The sequence below is a fragment of the Piliocolobus tephrosceles genome, chromosome 16 (assembly GCF_002776525.5).
Source record: "Piliocolobus tephrosceles isolate RC106 chromosome 16, ASM277652v3, whole genome shotgun sequence".
NCBI lineage: Eukaryota > Metazoa > Chordata > Mammalia > Primates > Cercopithecidae > Piliocolobus > Piliocolobus tephrosceles.
Window position 1 is genome coordinate 1,324,269 of NC_045449.1, and position 20,398 is coordinate 1,344,666.

Genomic DNA, 20,398 nt, shown 5'->3' on the forward strand with positions numbered 1-20,398 from the left:
GGATCTCTGCTCACTGCAAGCTCCACCTCTCGGGTTCACGCCATTCTTCTGCCTCAGCCTCCCGAGTAGCTGGGACTGCAGGCACCCGCCACCACGCCCGGCTAATTTTTTGTATTTTTAGTAGAGATGGGGTTTCACCGTGTTAGCCAGGATGGTCTTGATCTCCTGATCTCGTGATCCGCCCACCTCAGCCTCCCAAAGTGCTAGGATCATAGGAGTGAGCCACTGCGCCAGGCCAAGCATTCTTAAAAGTAAAGGAAGGAACATGAGAGGTTTCCAGGGTGCTGGAAATGCTCTTCTTTATCCCCCTCCCTCCCTCCCTCCCTGGGAATGTTCTTTATCCACCATCTGCCCCCATTTCTCCCTCTTAGAGACAAGATTTCGCTTTGTCTACCAGGCTGGAGTGCAGTGGTACAATCATGGCTCGCTGCAGCCTTGACATCCTCAGCTCAGGCAATCCTCCCACCTCAGCCTCCTGAGTAGCTGGGACCACAGGTGCGCACCACCATGCCCGGCTATTTTTGTTGTTTTGTAGAGACAGGGTCTTGCCATGTTGCCCAGGGTGGTCTTGAACTCCTGGGTTCAAGCAATCTGCCTGCTTCTGTAATCCCAAAGTGTTGGGATTACAGGCGTGAGCCACCGTGTCCGGTCTGCTCTTTATCTAGATGTGGCTGATGGTAACATGGGTATGTGTAAAAATCCATCAAAGTGTACATTGAATTTCTACATGCTTTTCTGTGTACGTTATAGCTCGGTGAAAAGAAAATAAGAAAATGTTTCCCCCAAACCCCGTAACTATATACTGCGTGCAGCCGGGTGTCCATGAAGGCAATACCCAGGGAATGCCAGTGGGTAAGGACACAGGCTCACAGGCTGGGGAGCAGAGTGACAGCAGCTCAAGATGCTCACAGGCTGGGGAGCAGAGCGAACAGCAGCTCAAGTGCCTCCTCTCTCATTTACTCCTGTCAACCTTGGAAGGAATCACTGTCCCTGTTTTGCAGATGAGGGACTAAGATTTAGGGAGGCTAAGGGACCAGGAGGGCTACCTGTATTGTAAAACAACAGCAAAGGGCTGGGACTGCCAAGATCCCTGCTATCTGCAGCTGCCAAAGGTGGGGTGGGAATGGGCCGCAGCCAGTAGCTCTCCCTCTCAGGTTCAGGCTGGCTACAACCAGCACCCGAGTCGCTGTTTCCGGAGAATGAAGTGTGGAGGCCAAGGAGGAAATCCCCGGGTGGGGAGCGTGTACTGGGGCCTTCCAGGAATTATGAAACTTGATCCTGCAGGCCACGAGCCCTAGCAGAGCGGAGTCAAAGCAGGGGGAACCTCAAACCCAGCACTGGGCAAGGGAGGCATTAGAACTTCAGGTTGGCCAGAGGTTGCTACAGACGTGTCCTCAAGCCGACCATCCTCCCCAGTCTTCTCTCTCTCCCACCCAAGCACACAGGACAACAGGGATGGAGGACGGGCTGGACCATGAGGGGCTGACTCCCAGGGTCAGGACTGAAAGCAAGGGGACTGATAAAGACTCAGGAAAAGTTTCAGGCTTAATCCCCACCCACGAAGCAGCTTTAGGCCACCGGGTTCCACCACAAAGACACTGGCGCACTTTGTGAAGGAGCAGCAGGAAAGTGGGGGCGGGGAGGGCGGGGTCGGGGCAGGACAGAGTCAGACTGGGAGAAAGGGTGGGGCTGTGGGAAAAGCAGGAGAGTTCTAGGGAAAGTTCTAGTTGGAGGAAATGAAGTAGGAGGAGCAAAGAAAGGACTAGCAGGAGGTGGCTGGGGGCCCTGGAGCAGTGGAAGGGGGTCAGTCCTTCTCAGTCTATAGCTGGCAAATGCACACCTAAGAAGAGGCTTACACAGAGCTCACCTATCCACCCTGATTGTTGGCTGGGGAAAGAAGGGCATCCGTTCTGGGTGCCAGGCCCTCAGGCTGGCCTCCCAATCTCGGCCGTCCACATGGGTAGAAAGAGCTGTGTCTCTGCCACAAGCTGAGCTAATTTCCTTGACTCAGTTCCATCCTACCAACCCTCTGCCAGTCAGCCAAGAAGCAAGGAGGCCTGCAGTCTTGCGAAGGGAGTGGTGGGTGAGAGAGAAGTGGTTCTGTCCTCCGTAAGGATCTAGCTCCCTATCTACAGAAGGAGGCCTCTGGGTTTGATTTGGAGGGAACCAAGGACTCTGGCTGGCATTTTCTATCCGCAGAAGCTCTAAACCTTAGATTCTTTCCTACCCATTCTGCTCCCCCTCCAAAGGACACACGGCTCTTGCCCCAGTACCCCCAGGCAAACTAGGCTGACTGAATCCATTCTGAAGAAGGAGTCATCCGGGAAAGGGGAAAGAGGGAATTCTGGTATTTCTAAGCAGCTGTACACCAGGTGCTGTGAACGGGAGGGTTTCATCCCTCGGGTGTGCAGGGCGGAACCAAGGTGAAGATCCAGCAACCTAGGGCCTTCCTGTGTACTCTCCTACAGTCTAAAGACACCCCAGGGTATACTGCTGTCTCAGACTAAGAACTTTTACCCACCACACCTGACTCCCCTCTCCTAACTTCTGGACCCTCAGAATCTGAAGTGCACGTCCCGTACGACCTGAGGATACCCTATCAAACTAGCAGGCCAGCCATGTCTAAGATCTGTTGGTCTTAGAGTTCACCAGCATAGCAATAAAGTATTAGCAGTTAAGAACTTGGGTGATAAAGTTTGAAAGACCTGGATCCAAATCCCAGATAGTGCATGTGACTTCTGAGCCATGGTTTTCTCTGTAAAATACCTCTATTTCAACACACTTGTTAAGATTTTAAAATAACATGTATAATATAAAGAGCTACTTATGATAAACGTTTAACACCAAGTAAGCACTTGATAAATGACAGCAGTATTATTATACTCAGAGACTTCAGGACAGGCATTTGAGCAGAGACTGCTGGCTGGGGCGGGGGCCAGCACCGAGGTGTTGACAAGCCCTGCTGCACCTTCTCTCAGAATCTTCCCAAGCTGAAACATATCCAGGTGTTAACCTAACCCCTGGAAACTCAGCTCAGCTCCAGCTCCCTCAGAAAGGCGAAGGCAGGCAGGAGCCCCAGGGGTCCAGGTGCAAGTGAGGTTTAGCCCTTTAAACAAATGGGAAACAGCATGAAAGGCTGAGTAGGAGTAAGAGGGACACATCAGACCAAACAAGCGGGGGTGAGTGGAGACGTGAAAACACAGTCGTCGATTGCCCATGGACGGGCAAGTTACCTTGATGAAGCTCAGAGGGGAAAGCACATCCATGAGGAAACTGCTCCACGAGTCATTAAAGGCAGCATCGGAAAGGAGGCTTATGATCCCAGAGTTCAGTTCCTGCAAACTGACCGTGCCAGCTCAGAGGCTTGGCCCCTGGCCTCCAGGCTACTTCCCCTGCCACAGATATTTAACACCGTCTTCACAGACTTTCCAGCCCTGAGTTCTGATGGCCGTGAGGTCTCCCTCCCCTGCCGGCTGATCTCCAGCCCCCTTTGCCGTTGCTGACCCAGGATCAGAGACACGGGACTGTCCCTGAAGCAGGCTGAAAGCTCCAGGCCTTCATACTCCAGAGCGGAGGAGGGCAGGTCACAGTGGTTCCCACATGGAAACCTGGGACTGGTCAGGGAAGGGCGAAGGAGCCTGCAGATACCTACCCAATGACATATATGTCAAGATTCAGGTTCTGGTTGTTCAGCTGAAGCAGGTCACTGAGATCTACAGGGGGCGCTGCTGAGGCCACGTTCCAAGTCACGACATGTATGCTGCAGAAGGGATGCAGAGGAAAGTCATACAGGAAAGAGGGTAAGAGAGTGCACGGGGTCGGCCGGGCACGCGGCTCACGCTTGTCATCCCAGCACTTTGGGAGGCCAAGGCAGGCGGATCACCTGAGGTCAGGAGTTCGAGACCAGCCTGGCCAATATGGTGAAACGCTGTCTCAAAAGAAAAAAAAAAAAAAAAGAAAGTGCACGGGGTCTAGGCCTGCTCATGTCACCACAATCCGCCACACTCATGATGGAAATGCGGGTTTCTGCGCTAGTGGAGGGAATGGGGATACATCAGCTGTCCGTCCTTACCTTTCTCTGCTGAAGCAGGAAATCCCCACCCTGGACTGGGTCCTCCATGCTGGCTCACAGCCGCCCACACCTGGCAGCACTGGTGCTGCTGATATAGCAGAGTTGCCAAAGGGAGCCCAAGACTTTCAGGTCAGGCTAGGGAAGGGTTAGGAAGCTGAACTGCCAGGAATGTATTAATTCCATCAGCTCCTCCAGCCACCCACACACCTCTGTGATCATCTATGGCTCAGTCAGCAACTTCCCATCCCTACTTCTCACCCCAAGTGTTCCTAAGACCACCAGGAAGATCCTGGGGGTTCAGATTTCACCTTGTGATAGGCCTCAACACTACAAGGGCAGAGGAATTTAAAAAATGAAAGAGATAACACCACCATATTCCCTTCCTCTCTCCTCCCTAGCAGATCCTGGGAGGAAACCAATTCTGCCAAGCACTTCAGAGGGCCCTTTTTTTTTTTTTTTTTGAGACAGAGTCTCGCTCTGTTGCCCAGACTGCAGCGGAGTGGGACGATCTCGGCTCACTGCAGCCTCCGCTTCCCAGGTTCCAGCGGTTCTCCTGCCTCAACCTCCCAAGTAGCTGGGATTACAGGTGTGTGCCACCACACCTGGCTAATTTTCATATTTTCAGTAGAGACGGGGTTTCACCATGTTGGCCAGGCTGGTCTTGAATTCCTGATCTCAGGTGATCTGCCCGCCGCAGCCTCTCAAAGTGCTGGGATTACAGGCCTGAGTCACCGCGCCCAGCCAAGTTTTTAAGTAACAGGTTTCTTGACGTCTCTCTTAAGAGTCTGTGCTCGCCGGGTGCGGTGGCTCAAGCCTGTAATCCCAGCACTTTGGGAGGCCGAGACGGGCGGATCACGAGGTCAGGAGATCGAGACCATCCTGGCTAACACGGTGAAATCCTGTCTCTACTAAAAAAATACAAAAAACTAGCCGGGCGTGGTGGTGGGCGCCTGTAGTCCCAGCTACTCGGGAGGCTGAGGCAGGAGAATGGCGTAAACCTGGGAGGCGGAGCTTGCAGTGAGCTGAGATCCGGCCACTGCACTCCAGCCTGGGCGACAGAGCGAGACTCCATCTCCAAAAATTAAAAAAAAAAAAAAAAAAAGAGTCTATGCTCTATGTCTGTGTAGGATTCCGTGAAAAATAAAAAGTACTCTCTCGGGAAAAGTCATCAGTTGGATAACATTTTCCACCTCAGCTTACAAGTCTTAGGGAAGCAAGAAAACTCCATCAGGGGCCTCAATGACACGGGATCCAGTCAGAGGCTCAGAGGAAGGAGAGACGTACAGATGTCTTTAGCAAAACAGTCAGTCACAGCAGCTCTTCAAGAAGCCCCAGACTGTGCGGAGCACAGAGCAGGCAGGAGCTGCAGACCCTGCAGAGACCAGGAACAGCCTGGCATGAGTCCTAGGCACACGATGAGGAGTACCTGCTGCAGCTGGAGATGTGGAATGGCAGAGGGTACATACAGGGGGACGGGAGAAAAGAGCAGATGATGCCAAAACATCTCTTCTCCAACAGACCCTGTTCTTAGAGGTCGACGTTCTCAAAAGCACTTCAAGAAATTCTTGGCCAGTTTAAAGCAGCTTCCTGTCCCTCCCTGTTAGCCTAAACAACACGGTACAGATACCACCTTCCCAGGCACTCAGCCTGAGATTGTGTGCTTCATTTGTTTACGATCTCCCCCTGCTGTCCGACAGAGGCTTAAGGAACAAAAGACCTTTTACTCAAGAGACTTATTTTCCCAGACTCACTCTAAGAGGATGGAGAGCAAAAGTCCGGATTTCTTGTTCCCCTTCTCAAATCCGACGATTAGCCGCAAATCCAAGCATCGTGACTTACACTAAGTGGGCGATTAGCGTTGTTCCCCGTGAAAGAGCAGGCAAGAGACCAGGCTAAGTCATTTCACTAAAGGATCTTATCTCAATCTGATTTCGGATTCCCGGGGGTCACCATGGGATCAGGCAGACCTCCTGATGTACGTGCTGATGAGAAGCAGGAACAAGATTTCTAACCTAGAGCTGAAGGGTGACGGCCTCCTTATGTCTTTAACCTCAAACAACCCAACACGGCTGTCCTCTCCAGAAAGCAACCGGGACACCTGCTTGCGCCCCAGTGGGAACGAGCCTGGCAGCCTCGGCTTAGAGGGGGCGCGAGGCTCGGGCCCAACACAGCCCACCTGACACAGGCGTGGGAAAAGGTGGTAGCGCCCCTGAACCAAAGGCAGTCATGGAGGTCTGGTGCCTTGTCTCCCGGTCTGCGTCCACCCCCAGCCCGCAGCCCGACGGGGTCGGCGGCAGCGATCCCCCGAGCAGGCCTGCCTCTGCCGCCAGCGTCTGCTCACCTGAGCCTCCTGCCTTTCGGCCCGCTCAGCTTCCGCGAGCTCATGGCCGCCGTCGTCCCCGCGCGCTGCTCCGCAGGTTTGCGTCTCCCGGCCAGCGGGTCCCGGCCAGAGCAGCCCTGCGGGCGGCCGGTCGGACGCCTCGCTGTCGCGGGCTGTTTTTCTTCCGGACTCAGACCTTCCGCCCCGGCTTCCGTCAGAGATGGGCCAAGGGCGCACCCCGGGCTCTGGGTGGTGCGGTTCGCAGGAGGAGGCGGGACTCTCCCACGAGCGCAGAGCTGCGAGAGGCTGAGCGAAGACCGGATCGCGGACGTCAGGGGGGCGTGTCGGGCCTGTCATCAGCGCACGACGCAACAGTACCCCAGACAACGCGGGGTGCGCAGCCGCCACCAGACCCGGCCCAGCCCGCGCCCGCCGTCCGCGGCTCCCAGCGTGCCCCGCGCCAGGGACCGTTTTCCGGCGGAAGTTGTCTCTACGCCGCAGCCGCCGCAGCCTCTGCCCCACTCCCGAGGCATCCGAGAACCCCGTCCTTGTGTTGTCTTCGCCCCGGCTCCCCGCCGTCCAGAGACCCAGGGGCAAACGAGGGTCGGGGGTGGCGACACGCAGCCTAGCCACTGTCCTGCCTGGGATCCGGCCGCCCCCGTCCCCCAGCTGCAGGTAATCTCCCCCTTCCCGTGGCGCTCACGCCGCTACTGCAGCGCCTCCCTTCTCCACGCCCACTTTCAGGCGGCTTTCTGCCCCAAACTGGATTACCTATGGTATAGAGGACGTTTGGGGATTCCTGGACTCCTGGAAAATTAGCCGTCAATAAATGAAAGGTAGGCCGGGCGCGGCGGCTCCCGCCTGTCATCCCAGCACTTTGGGAGGCTGAGGCGGGCGGATCACTTGAGGTCAGGAGTTCGAGACCAGCCTGGCCAACATGGTGAAACCCCCGTCTCTGCTAAAAATACAAAAGTTAGCTGGGCTTGATGGCGCGCGCCTGTTAATTCCAGCTACTTGGGAGGCCGAGGCAGGAGAATCGCCTGAACCCGGGAGGCGGAGGTTGCAGTGAGCCAAGATTGCGCCACTGCACCCTAGCCTGCCCAACAGCGAGATTTCATCTCAAAAAAAAAAAAAAAAAAAAAAAGCCGAGGTGGGGTTTCGCCATGTTAGGCTGCTCTCGAACTCCTGACCGCAGGTGATCCACGTGCCTCGGCCTTCTAAAGTGCTGCGATTACAGGTGTGAGCCACCGCGCCTGGCCTAACACTACTTTAAATAAATGTTTTGCTTGTTTGGTAGGGTGGATAAGGAGGAGGATGTGAAGAGAAGGCAGACAAAAGCAAAAGGAAATCCTGTCAGTAGGAAATGGTCAAATTACAATTCAGATGTGCAATGTTTGCATAAGTAAACTGACAAGGGAAATTTTCAGACACATCTTGGTACCTCTTCCTAATCTTGCCCTGGTAAAATGGGGGTTATCAGTGCAAGTTTGAGGATATATACAGTTGGAAAATGGACATCACCAAACTGGACTCCAGAAAGCTCTGTCTAGGATTTTATTAGACTGCTTTTTTCTCAATATACCTGTATTGGAAGATTGAGACAAAAAGGCACAAACTCACATTAAATAAACAAGGTAATCTAATCAATTCTACAAAGTGTAGTTTGTAAAAGAAGTAGCACTAGGAACCAACCAAAGTAAGTCAGGGAGTCCCAGTAGGGACTGTAAAGGAGAACTTGGGAAGCTATACACATGCCCACGATACTGACCCTGTCCCAGACCTCTCTGCATGAGAAGGCCAGAGCCCAGCACCCCTCCTACAGAGGCATTGCTGCTTCTGTTGGGGCTGTGACCCTGGAATTCTAATGGAAGCAGCTGGTCTGAAGCGGCATGGCACACACTCAGGTACTACCCCTGGAGCTGAGCCTTTATCGTAAGTCCCTCTGAGTGCTAGTCAGTTTGGGGCCGGGGCCGGGAGGGGTGTTGACAAGGAAAGGGGGTACTTAAAAGAAGCCAAGACTGTTGCCCAGCAGCAACACCATCCATGGGGATGGAACAGACCAGGGACATCCTCCTTTGTTTATGTGGGCTGGAGTTCCAGATCCAGGCTGACCTTAGCTCATAATGGATGCTTTTCAACTGGGGCAACAGGTGGAGGTGGGAGGAGCCCTCGTTAGAGCTAAAGTGATATGTGTGGGTCTCAACAACCAAAGGAAGGAGACTAACAGCTGCTGACCGTCAGACCACGTAAACAACTGTCTGCCTAGAATGTTAGTTTGTCTGTTTCGAGATAACCCACATCTGGACTTCCCCTAGTTGATGAATGAAGAAGGGACATCTTTAAGTACAAATATAATTAATAGCTAATACAGAGCTTACAGGAAAACATTTACATTTTTCTCCAGTAGGAATGCCTCTTCTCCAACTTTCCAAGTCAGATAAATGCTACCAGCAGTTGAGATGCTACCCAGATGCATTAATAAAGACCCCTCAAGGTGAGGAGACTCACATAGAGGAAGGTGTCTGTAACAAGACATCTGGTTCCAAAGGGACCTCAATGAAGGTCAGAGCTAACCATGCTGGGGGTCTGAGTCTGTCCACCCTTGCCCCAGGAGGGCCACAGGGAAGCGTCCATCAGGATGGCACAGGTGCAATCCTGTGAGACACTCCCTTATTGCACTTAGAAATGAGTAAGGCAAACAAACTGACAAAAACAGGATACATTCTCCCACCCACTTCTTGCTTCCCAAAGATTTGGTCTCTCATTAGCAGATGCACCCAGGCTAGCGTGGGCTGGGGTCATGGCACACTTAGGCCAACGTGCTTCACAAGGTTTGGGGACTGTCAGGTGACACTACAGCTCTCTCAGATTCTCCCACTAAGAGGCAAACTCAGGCTCTGCCAAGTTGTAGGAAGCTATGAACACTGGGCAGCGTCTATTCCCCTGGAGCCTGGACTTCCTCACCAGCCTACTTTGGTCGGGTTCTGTACTATGATCACTACTTGCTTTGGATTTTCCAGGACAGAACTCAACATGGGGGTAGGACGGGCTAAGTTCTTGATCCCCAAATTCCTTTCCGGCAACTGGAGACGAGGGAACATGTTCTGCTAGAAAAAGCTTTTTGCATGCTCATATTGTGCAGCATGAAAGATCAGGACTCTTGTGTCCTAACCAGCCTCAAAGACAGAGGACAGGGACCTAAGAAAGCACAGAGAAAAGAGGATTATTGCTGAGTGGCAGCACCAGCCCCAAAGGGAAGAGGAGGAGCGGGGACGTACAGAGCTCCTCGGGGTCGGACAGTTGGCATCTAGGGGGCGACTCAATTCTAGGGGCCACATTCTAGGAGAATTCCCTCCAAGTGGAGAGTTGACTGGGGTGATTTTGTAGGTTCTGCAGAGAGATTCAGAGTGGGCAACAGGAGGGCCAAGAAGCCACAGGTGTTTCTAAGAGTAGTAACTAGAGATTCAGTGATTGGGGCAGGGTTATTCATATTTGTTCAATTTTCTTAAATAGAGACTGGCTGAGCCTTGGGTACCTCCACAGTGCTAGAGTGCCCTAACGATGGATTACTGAGAGCAGAAGTCAGAGCTGCAAAACCACACTGCTATTTTGTGGAAGTGGGGGGGGCAGGGGAAACACTGTATCTTTAGCTCATCCCCTCTCCCCACATGAGCACTCAAAATTGCAAAGATCTGCCCAGGAAGCAAAATACCTCAGTTTATCCCAAGGTTGAGAACAAATGAACTTAAATCATTTAAATCACCACATCACAAAAGGCAGCTATTTGAAAGACTGAAAATATCACTTGGAAATAAAGGCCGGGGGCACACACAGAAATGGGTCAGAACACAATGGAGAGAGACAGAGGAGCTGTAAATACAGCAGCCTACACGCCACGTATCAGAGGAGCAGGCTCCTGCACACGCGGGCTCTGTAACACCAGACGGTCTATTTGTTCACAATATTAAAGGGCATCTAGAATTAGCTACAGTAAGGGATCGAAAGTTGCCTGAAGAATGGGCACAGAACGGCTGCGTCTGAAGATGGCCTGTCGCTTGGGAGGGTGGAGCTGCTGGGCCTTCCTGTTGACCACTGTCTTGCAAAACTAGAAGAAAAATAAAAGTATTAAGGAAGCAAGAGGAGAAAACAGAAACATTGTAAATCATCCTGAAAAGGAGGAGGGATGCCAGTGGGTGGGTGGGGAAGAGAGTGGGGAGGGCACTGAGGCCCGAGCGGTGATTGAGAAGCTGGCATCACAGCAGTCCACCTAATTCCACCCTCCTGCCTCCCAGAAGCTGCTTTAGGAACATGGGGCAGGGAGAGTAGGCAGGGCCTGGCATCACTGCTGGTGAGACTCTGGCCCTCCTTACCCTCTTAGTGTTAGAGGCCAGTTTTTATTTGCAAAAATGATTTTCTCTCTGAGCCTAATTGGGAGCAGAGCCAGGTTTTTCATTCAGTGATTAGACTGCTGTGAGCTGCTGGAATCCCATGACTCGGGCGGTGTACAGGGCACTGGGAAGCCAGCCCTGAGAGCTAATGGAAGGAAGAGGCTTGGGGAAGAGTGACAACATGAAACAAGGGGCCCCCACTCTGGCCTGTGACCTGGGCAGAGACACCCTCCCAGCATCGGAAAGACGCCGCCTCTGATGAGGGCAGCTTGGTGCGGGATCGGGGGTGTGAAGAGGAAGGAAATGAAAAACCAGACACAACAGTGGGTTCTAACAAAAGCTGTCTGACCAGCAAGTTTTCCAAGGGGGAAGGGCAGGTAATAGCAGCTTTTGGGAGCTAGGAACTGGCGTGGGAGGGCCAGGGAGTGCCCAGCATGACAGCTGCAACTTGAGATGGATCAAGGTGCCTAGGGGAAGAGTGATTAGCAGCAGATGAACTTCCTTCTATGTCCACCACCCTCCCTGTCCATGTCTCTATCTGGGTGGTTCTTTGGAAGACGTCCCTGAAATGTCCCAATAGCCATAATCTCTTCTAGTGGAAGCAAAGAGCTGTTTAGCATGGCAACCATCATGACTAGAGGGAAGGAGGAATAGCTTTTCTGACTCCATAGTGAGCTGCTGAGGCCTCGAAACCCAAACTGATTTTAGTGTCTGTGACACACAGTGAGAAATTTGGTACATACAGTGCAGAGGGGAAGGGTGGCTTTAGTCATCTGCTGTCATTCCTTTCACTGGGTCCTTTTGTCTCATCTGGAAAAGAAAAAGCAGGAAAAATGGGAAGCTCCTGCTGCTGATGGAACTCCTGCCTTCTCAGTCCTGCCCATCGGTGGGTCCTATTTTGTGTACAAAGCAAGACACTGAAGGACAGAATTCTATATATGGACGCGAAGCCATACATTTCCAGGTCTGTCACTGGCCTCACCATCCATGATTTCTAGTTCTCTTCCTTTTGTCACGGTGTTTGAAGCACCTTTTTTTCTTTTTTTTTTGGTAGAGAGGTGTGTGTGCGTGAGGGTCTTCCTATGTTTACCACGCTGGTCTTGGACTCCTGGCCTCATGCAGTCCTCTGCCTCAACCTCCCAAAGTGCTGGGATTACAGCACAGGTGTGAGCTACACTTTGCCCCTCTCTTGTTTCATTCACTTATTCATTCAACAAATACTTACCAAACATCTTTTTGTGTGTGTGAGGAGTCTTCCTCTGTTGCCCAGGCTGGAGTGCAGTGGCACAATGCTGGCTCACTACAACTTCTGCTTCCCAGATTCAAGCGATTCTCCTGCCTCAGCCTCCCGAGTAGCTGGGATTACAGGTGTGCCCCACCACGCCCAGCTAATTGTTGTATTTTTGGTGGAGACGGGGTTTCACCCTGTTGGCCAGGCTGATCTTGAACTCCTGACCTCAAGTGATCTACCTGCCTCAGCCTCCCAAAGTGCTTGGATTACAGGCGTGAGCCACCGCATGCAGCCTCAGTGAGGCATCTCTTTAGTGCTAGGAACTTCCAGAGCTGGGGATCTTTAGCTGTGAACTAAACAGACCAGTTCTCTCCTCAAGGAGCTTATATTCTGGGGCAGGGTGGGCAGAGAACACACATTCATCTATCAGCTGGGACTCTGGGCTCCTCGGATAGAGACCGACCGTGGGTAAGTGCTATTTTAGGTAGTTACGGAAGCCTGTAAGCGAGGTTTGAGACGAAACCTGAAAGAAAGGAGGGAGAAAATCCCGTGGTTCTCCAGGAGAGGAGCGCTCCTGGCAGAGGAACAGAACTTCCCTTTCCTGACCTGTTTAAAAGTGGGCACAATGTGGTGTCAGAACTAGGCACAAGGCTGCAGAGGTGGAAAGTGCCGAGGCAGGTCTCAGATCCACAGACGTGCGAGGCTGCTGGAAAACAGGATGGGGGCTTCTCTGGAAGCACCGAGTGGTCCCTGTCACTGGCACCTTCCAGGCAGAAGCAGACATCACTTACTGGGGATGCTGCAGATGTGGTCTCTCTAAAATCAGTTCCGACTTGAAAACTCTATCCCATGTGAAGAATGTCAATAACGTATTTCTTCACTATCCATTAGTTTTCTGCTCAACTTTTGTTCTTTATAATGTTCAACAAATTTTGAGCACCTAAGAGCACAGCTCCTAGAATCAAACTCCCTGGACTATATTCTGTTTGGTTTGAGACAGGGTCTGGCTCTGTTGCCCAGGATGGAGTGCAGTGGCACAATCATGGCTCACGACAGCCTCCACCCCCCTGGCTCAAGTGATCCTCCTGCCTCAGCATCCCAAGAAGCTGGGACTACAGGCATGTGCCACCATGCGTGGCTGACTTTTTTTTTTTTTTTTTTGAGACACAATCTCACTCTGTCCCCCAAGCTGGAGGGCAGTGGCGTGATCTCAGCTCACTGCAAGCTCCGCCTCCCAGGTTTAAGCGATTCCCCTGCCTCAGCCTCCCCAGCAGCTGGGACTACAGGCACATACCACCACACCTGGCTAATTTTTTTTTGTATTTTAGTAGAGACGGGGTTTCACCATGTTGGTCAGGATGATCTCAATCTCCTGACCTCGTGATCCGCCTGCCTCGGCCTCCGAAAGTGCTGGGATTCTAGGCGTTAGCCACCGCGCCCGGCTGCCTGGCTGATTTTTAATTTTTATTTTTTTGGTGTGTGTGGGGACAGGGTCTCATTGTGTTGCCCAGGCTGGTCTCGAACCCCTGGGCTTAAGTATTCCTCCCGACTCAGCCTCCCAAAGTGCTGGGATTACAGGTGTGAGCCACCGCGCCTGGCCTGGATTGTATTCTGACTCTATCACTAATTGTAAGTTACTGCACTGCTCTCTAAGCCTCAGTTTTTTCTTTTTCTTTCTTTTTTTTTTTTTTGAGACGGAGTCTTGCTCTATCGCCCAGGCTGGAGTGCAGTGGTGCGATCTCGGCTCACTGCAAGCTCCGCCTCCCGGGTTCACGCCATTCTCCTGCCTCAGCCTCCCAAAGTAGCTGGGACTACAGGCGCCCGCCACCACGCCTGGCTAATTTTTTGTCTTTTTAGTAGAGACGGGGTTTCACCGTGTTAGCCAGGATGGTCTCAATCTCCTGACCTTGTGATCTGCCTGCCTCGGCCTCCCAAAGTGCTGGGATTACAGGCGTGAGCCCCCGCGCCCGGTCTTTTTTTTTTTTTTTTTGAGACGGGGTCTCACTGTGTCACTTGGGCTGGAGTGCAGTGATGCGATCACCATGCCAGGCTAATTTTTGTATTTTTTCTAGAGATGGGGTTTTGCCATGTTGCCCACGCTGGTCTCACACTCCTGGACTCGAGCAGTCCGCCCACCTCAGCCTCCCAAAGTGCTCGGATTACAGGTGTGAGCCACTGTGTCTGGCCTAAGCCCCACTTTCTATAATAATAAAATAGAGATAAAAGTACATGGGGTTGTGATGAAGATTAAGATCTTCAGCTGATTGCGGTCAGGAGTTCAAGACCAGCCTGGTTAGCATGGTGAAACCCCGTCTCTACTACAAATACAAAAAAAATTCATAGGGCTGCTGTTAAGACTAAAAGAAATAATGTATGGCCATGATTTAATACAGTGCTTGGCATAGAGCAAGCATCAACAAATGTCAACCATTGTGATTTTTTTAGTATTATTTATTGAAAAATTGTTCAATATTATTTAAATTGCAAAGGTGAAATAAACAGATTATTTACAGAAATGTTAAAAAAAATTATCTGGGCATTGTGGCAGGCGCCTGTAATCCCAGCTACTTGGGAGGCTGAGGCAGGAGAATCGTTTGAACCCGGGAGGCAGAGGTTGCAGTGAGCTGAGATCGCACCATTGCACTCCAGCCTGGGCGACAGGGCGAGACTCCATCTCAAAAAAGAAAAAAACAAAAATTTCATGTACTTAGCGTAGCAGAGTGCTTGACATGGAGTATGCATTCAATCTTTGGGACCTATTGTAGAGATAAAAAATTATTTGAGATGCTGTTCCAAATGTTATTTATGTTATATAATAAAAAATTATTATTGTTGTTATTTTTGAGACAGTCTCGCTCTGTTGCCCAGGCTGGAGTGCAGTGGTGTGATCTTGGCTCACTGCAACCTCTGCCTCCTGGGTTCAAGTGATTCTCCTGCCTCAGCCTCCCGAGTAGCTGGGATTACAGGCACACGGCACCATGCCTGGCTAATTTTTGTATTTTTAGTAGAGACAGGGTTTCACTATGTTGGTCAGGCTGGTCTTGAACGTCTGACCTCGTGATCCGCCTGCCTCGGCCTCCCAAAGTGCTGGGATTACAAACCTGAGCCACCGCGCCCGGCCAATAAAAAATTATTTGAGACCCCGTTTCAAATGTTATTTATGTTACTCTTTCATTCCAGACACTGTCCTATAGCAAAGGAGATGTTGTATAGAAGCTCTGAAGAACCTGGAATTTTAAGGCACAGCCCACTTCAGAATTGTGTTCTAGTCATTGAAAATTTCATACTGCCACATTTTGTGGAGATTCTCTCTCTGACAGTAGTTCTCCACTGGAAAATTTTTTTTTTTTTTGAGACAGGATCTCACTCTGTCGCTCTGTCACCCAGGGTAGAGTGCAGTGGCGCGATCTCAGCTCACTGCACCCCCCACCTCCCAGGTTCAAGCGATTCTCCTGCCTTAGCCTCCCAAGTAGCTGGGATTACAGGCATGCGCCACCACGCCTGGCTAATTTTCTATTTTTAGTAGAGACAGGGTTTCTCCATGTTGGCCAGGCTGGTCTTGAACTCCCAACCTTAGGTGATCTGTCTGCCTTGGCCTCCCAAAGTGCTGGGATTACAGGCGTGAGCCACCACGCATGGCCAGCTTGTCATATTTTTAAAAGACAACCCTGTGATATTAGATTGTAATTAGATGCATTTGTATGAACATGATATATGATGCAGATACGGAAATAACTATAGATGTACAAGTCTCCTAGCTCTATCCTATGAGAAGGTCTGGCTGGCAGCTGCAGTACCCCAGTGGAAATAGGCACACCCAGCACCCAGATCCCATTTCCAAACACCCCTCTCTACTATACAGAAGCAGGGCTCCTTGAAGATGTGGCCAGTTACAGAGCTGGGTCATGAAAAAACAAGCCAAACCCAGAACACCTTGTTGTGCTTCAAGGGGACAGCAGTACCTCACCGGTAACTGGACGGAAAGACACAGAACAGGATAAAAAGAACACAGTCTGTGACGTTCAGGCTTCAGATACACCAGTGGGGTCTAATCGTGCAGAAACATCAACAAATCCACATTGAAAGACATTCTACAAAATTGTACTATCGTTTTGAAAGATGTTACCATTGGCAAAAACTGGGTAAAGGATACATAGATCTTTCCACATTATTTTTTATAACTGCAAGTGAATCTGTCAATCATTTCAAAATAAAAGGTTTGGTGCAGAAATGAAGCTGGCTGGGTGTGTTGGCCCACGCCTACAATCCTAGCACTCTGGGAGGCTGAGGTGGAAGCATCACTTGTGGCTGGGCGTTTGAGACCAGCCTGGACAACACAGCAAGATCCTGTCTCTACAAAAATTTTAAAAATTTAAAAAATTCGGTAGGCATGGTGGCCTGCACCTGTAGTCCCAGCTACTCGGGAGGCTGAGGTGGATGGATCACTTGAATCCAAGCATTTCAGGCTGCCATACTCCAGCCTAGGCAACAGTGTGAGACCCTGTCTTATTCTGTCACCCAGGCTGGAGTGCAGCGGCGTGATCTCGGCTCACTACAATTTCCGCCTCCTGGGTTCAAGCGGTTCTCCTGTCTCAGCCTCCCGAATAGCTAAGATTACAGGCCCCCGCCACCACACCTGGCTGATTTTTGTATTTTTAGTAGAGACGGGGTTTCTCCATGTTGGCCAGGCTGGTCTTGAACTGCTGACCTCGGGTATCAGCCCTCCTCGGCCTCCCAAAGTGCTGGAATTACAGGCTTGAGCCGCCATGCCCAGCCTAAACTGTATTTAAAAAGCAAACAGGGCCAGGAATAGTGGCTTGTGATGGTAATCCCAGCACTTTGGGAAACCAAGGTGGGAGGATCATTTGAGACCAGTAATTCAAGATCAGCCTGAGCAACATATTGAGATCTTGTCTCTATGAAAATAAAAAAATCAGGTGGAGTGGTGGGCACCTGAAGTCCTAGCTACTTAGGAGCTTAACGTGGGAGGATCACTTGAGCCCAGAAGTTGAAGGCTGCAGTGAGCTATGATCACAGCACTGCACTCTAGCCTAGGCTACAGAGTGAGACTCTCTCTGTTTTTTCTTTTTTTAAGAAAAAGAAAGAAAGAAAACAAAGGTATTCCCATAATTGGGGATGTTGGCTGATGTTCCAAATGGTCTGCCATCACTGCCAGCAGGTTGGAGGGAATGAAGACTCCATGAGGGGCTGGGTGTGGTGGCTCACGCCTGTCATTCCAGCATTTTGGGAGGCCGAGGCAGGCAGATCACCTGAGGTCAGGAGTTCAAGACCATCCTGGCCAACATGGCGAAACTCTATCTCTAATAAAAATACAAAAATTAGCCGGGCGTGGTGGCGCGCACCTGTAATCCCAGCTACTGGGGAGGTTGAGGCAGGGGAATCCCTTGAACCTGGGATGTGGAGCTTGCAGTGAGCTGAGATTATACCACTGCACTCCAGCGTGGGCGACAAAGCAAGACTCCGTCTCAAAAACAAAGAGACTCCATGAGGGCAGTGTCGTCCTTCACATACAGGGATCCTGCAGCCTCTGCAGCTCCTATGAAAGTTTTAGAGACTGGGCGCAGTAGCTCACGCCTGTAATCCTAACACTTTAGAAGGCCGAGGCAGGTGGATTGCCTGAGCTCAGCAGTTCGAGACCAGTCTGGGCACCACGGTGAAACCCGTCTCTACTAAAATACAAAAATTAGCCGGGTATGGCATCGTGCGCCTGTAGTCCTAGCTACTTGGGAGGCTGAGGCAGGAGAATTGGTAGAACCTGGGAAGTGGAGGTTGCAGTGAGCCGAGATCGTGCCACTGCACTCCAGCCTGGTGCCACTCCACTCCAGCCTGGGCGACAGAGCGAGGTTCTGTCCAAAAAAAAAAAAAAAAAGTTTTAGGTTCTTGGCTGGGCACAGTGGCTCACACCTGTAATCCTAGCACCTTGGGAGGCTGAGGTGGGTGGATCACCTGAGTTCAGGAGTTCGAGACCAGCCCAGACAGCATGGCGAAACCCTGTCTCTACTAAAAATATAAAAATTAGCTGGGTGTGGTGGCGTGCACCTGTAGTCCCAGCTACTCGGGAGGCTGTGGCATGAGAATTGCTTAAACCAGGGAGGCAGAGGCTGCAGTGAGCAAGATCGCACCACTGCACTCCAGCCTGGGTGACAGAGCGAGATTCTGTTTCAAAAGAAAAAAAAAAAAAGAAAACAAGTTTTCTTAAAAATATTTAAGTGAATTCTCTTTTCTGAGTCTCATTATCTAAAGAGTTAATGGCCGCTGGGCGCGTTGGCTCCAGCCTGTAATCCCAGCACTTTGGGAGGCCGAGACGGGCGGATCACGAGGTCAGGAGATCGAGACCATCCTGGCTAACATGGTGAAACCTCGTCCCCACTAAAAAATACAAAAAACTAGCCGGGCGAGGTGGCGGGCGCCTGTAGTCCCAGCTACTCCGGAGGCTGAGGCAGGAGAATGGCGTGAACCCGGGAGGCGGAGCTTGCAGTGAGCCGAGATCCGGCCACTGCACTCCAGCCTGGGCGACAGAGCGAGACTCCGTCTCAAAACAAAACAAAACAAAACAAAAAAAGAGTTAATGGCCAAAGACCCAAGAGGTTCTTGTTCAGTGAATTATAAAATGTCCTTCATTTCTGTGAGCCACAGTTTCTTTATCTATAAAATGAAACTGATACCTGTGTTATAGGTTGCCATGAAAATTGGGTGATGTAATACATGTGAAACTCTTAGCATACATGATAGGCACACAGGAAGTCCTCAATACATGTTAGCTTCTATTAATAATACAAACATTTTTATTACTACCATATTTGGGAGACAGTGAGTTCCCCATTACAGGCAGTAATCACGCATAGGCTGGTAGGGAAGTTGCAGAGAGGACTCAAGCACTGAACATATAATTGGACCAAATGACCTTTAAGATACCTCCTTCCATTTTTCAGAATATGGGCCTCTTAAGAGAGCAAGAGCTTGGGAAAGGGAGAAAAAAAGGCAAGCTGGGGAGAAAGAGAGAGAGACAAAAACTGCTTTCCTACAGGCACATTAGTTCGAGAAATTTTTTCTTTTTAGGGCAAAGAACTAATCTCTTGATCCCTTGCTTCCCAAATCTTTAAGCCTCATTCAAGAATGGTGGGTCCACCACACAGGGACTAGAGTTACAGCAGTGGTGGCTGTGGCCTTACAGTGACCCTTCATCACTCACAAACAGAATCTGCCTGCACTAGACGACTGTGTATTGGCGTAGAGACTAACAGTCATAATTCCTATTGCAAATGTGCAGTTAATCACGGCCCATGGAAGACAGGCATCTATCTCTATTCCTCCCCCAAACCCTATGACATGACAGTAAAGGAATTTAAAAAGATAAAAACTATTAAGACAACAAGAACAGAGGACACCACAGCAGGTAAGAGCCAGTTAACAACCTTCTGGGAGATGGAAAAAGGACAGAAGAGTCAGTAGCTAATTTGCAGAGCAGCAGAAGCTTAAGTGCCTGGAGAATGGGGAGCCGAGAAGGAGCTGCAGGTTCTGCAAAGGCTGAGGTAGGGAAGCACCAGGTTCCGCTGCAGGCAGGAGTACCAGGTGTGGCTGAAAACTGGTGACTTGTTTGAAAGTCCAATGGAGAATGGTTAGGACCTGGTGTTCCCTTCTCCTGCTCTGGAAGTCAAGCAACCACCCTGCTTCCCTTCACAGCAAAAGCCAGGAGGTTCAGTCTCAAGCACTGAGAGAACCCTGACATTAGGACCCCAGGTGCTGCTAGCGGGAAGGTGGGCAACAGGCAGAATATGAGGGGATTCAAGTTAAAGCCAACCAATGGCACAATGAGCCCACTGGGACCTTCCCCAGTGTGACCTCCGGAATGCTGGCTGCCTGCCTCTCCCCCAGCAAGAGACAGGGGAGCCCTCTCTAGGAAAAGTGAGAAGCCTCCACGAAGAAAAGACTCCAAGTCCTAAGGTAGAGGTTCCCCCGCCCACTGTAACTACCGAGTGCCCTGAGGTAGAGGTTCCCTCCACTGTAACTACCGAGTGCCCTGAGATAGAGATTCCCTCACTGTAACTACCGAGTGCCCTGAGACAGAGATTCCCTCACTGTAACTACCGAGTGCGCTGAGGTAGAGGTTCCCTCCACTGTAACTACCGAGTGCCCTGAGGTAGAGGTTCCCTCCACTGTAACTACCGAGTGCCCTGAGGTAGAGGTTCCCTCCACTGTAACTACCGAGTACCCTGAGACAGAGATTCCCTCACTGTAACTACCGAGTGCGCTGAGGTAGAGGTTCCCCCGCCCACTGTAACTACCGAGTACCCTGAGATAGAGATTCCCTCACTGTAACTACCGAGTACCCTGAGATAGAGATTCCCTCACTGTAACTACCGAGT

The 20,398-nt window shown here is 51.0% G+C and overlaps 2 protein-coding genes across 5 annotated transcripts in view; both read right to left on the minus strand.

Moving 5' to 3' along the window:
* The window catches only part of INPP5K (inositol polyphosphate-5-phosphatase K), a 23,482-nt gene extending 16,643 nt beyond the window's left edge, over nucleotides 1–6,839 (minus strand). For 2 of the 4 annotated variants that reach the window (XM_023197925.1, XM_023197926.1), the window contains exons 1-3: nucleotides 6,414–6,839; nucleotides 3,653–3,760; nucleotides 3,234–3,342 (exon numbers count right to left, since the gene is read on the minus strand). In XM_023197925.1, coding sequence (XP_023053693.1) covers nucleotides 3,234–3,342; nucleotides 3,653–3,760; nucleotides 6,414–6,457 — 261 coding nt within the window. In that variant the 5' untranslated portion in view covers nucleotides 6,458–6,839. The remainder of the gene's footprint in view (nucleotides 1–3,233; nucleotides 3,343–3,652; nucleotides 3,761–6,413) is intronic. The other 2 variants (XM_023197927.1, XM_023197928.1) reach the window with 2 other exon arrangements.
* Nucleotides 6,840–7,933: 1,094 nt separating this feature from the next.
* The window catches only part of PITPNA (phosphatidylinositol transfer protein alpha), a 41,246-nt gene continuing 28,781 nt past the window's right edge, over nucleotides 7,934–20,398 (minus strand). The window contains exons 11-12 of the mRNA XM_023197929.2: nucleotides 11,524–11,590; nucleotides 7,934–10,497 (exon numbers count right to left, since the gene is read on the minus strand). Coding sequence (XP_023053697.1) covers nucleotides 11,546–11,590 — 45 coding nt within the window. The 3' untranslated portion in view covers nucleotides 7,934–10,497; nucleotides 11,524–11,545. The remainder of the gene's footprint in view (nucleotides 10,498–11,523; nucleotides 11,591–20,398) is intronic.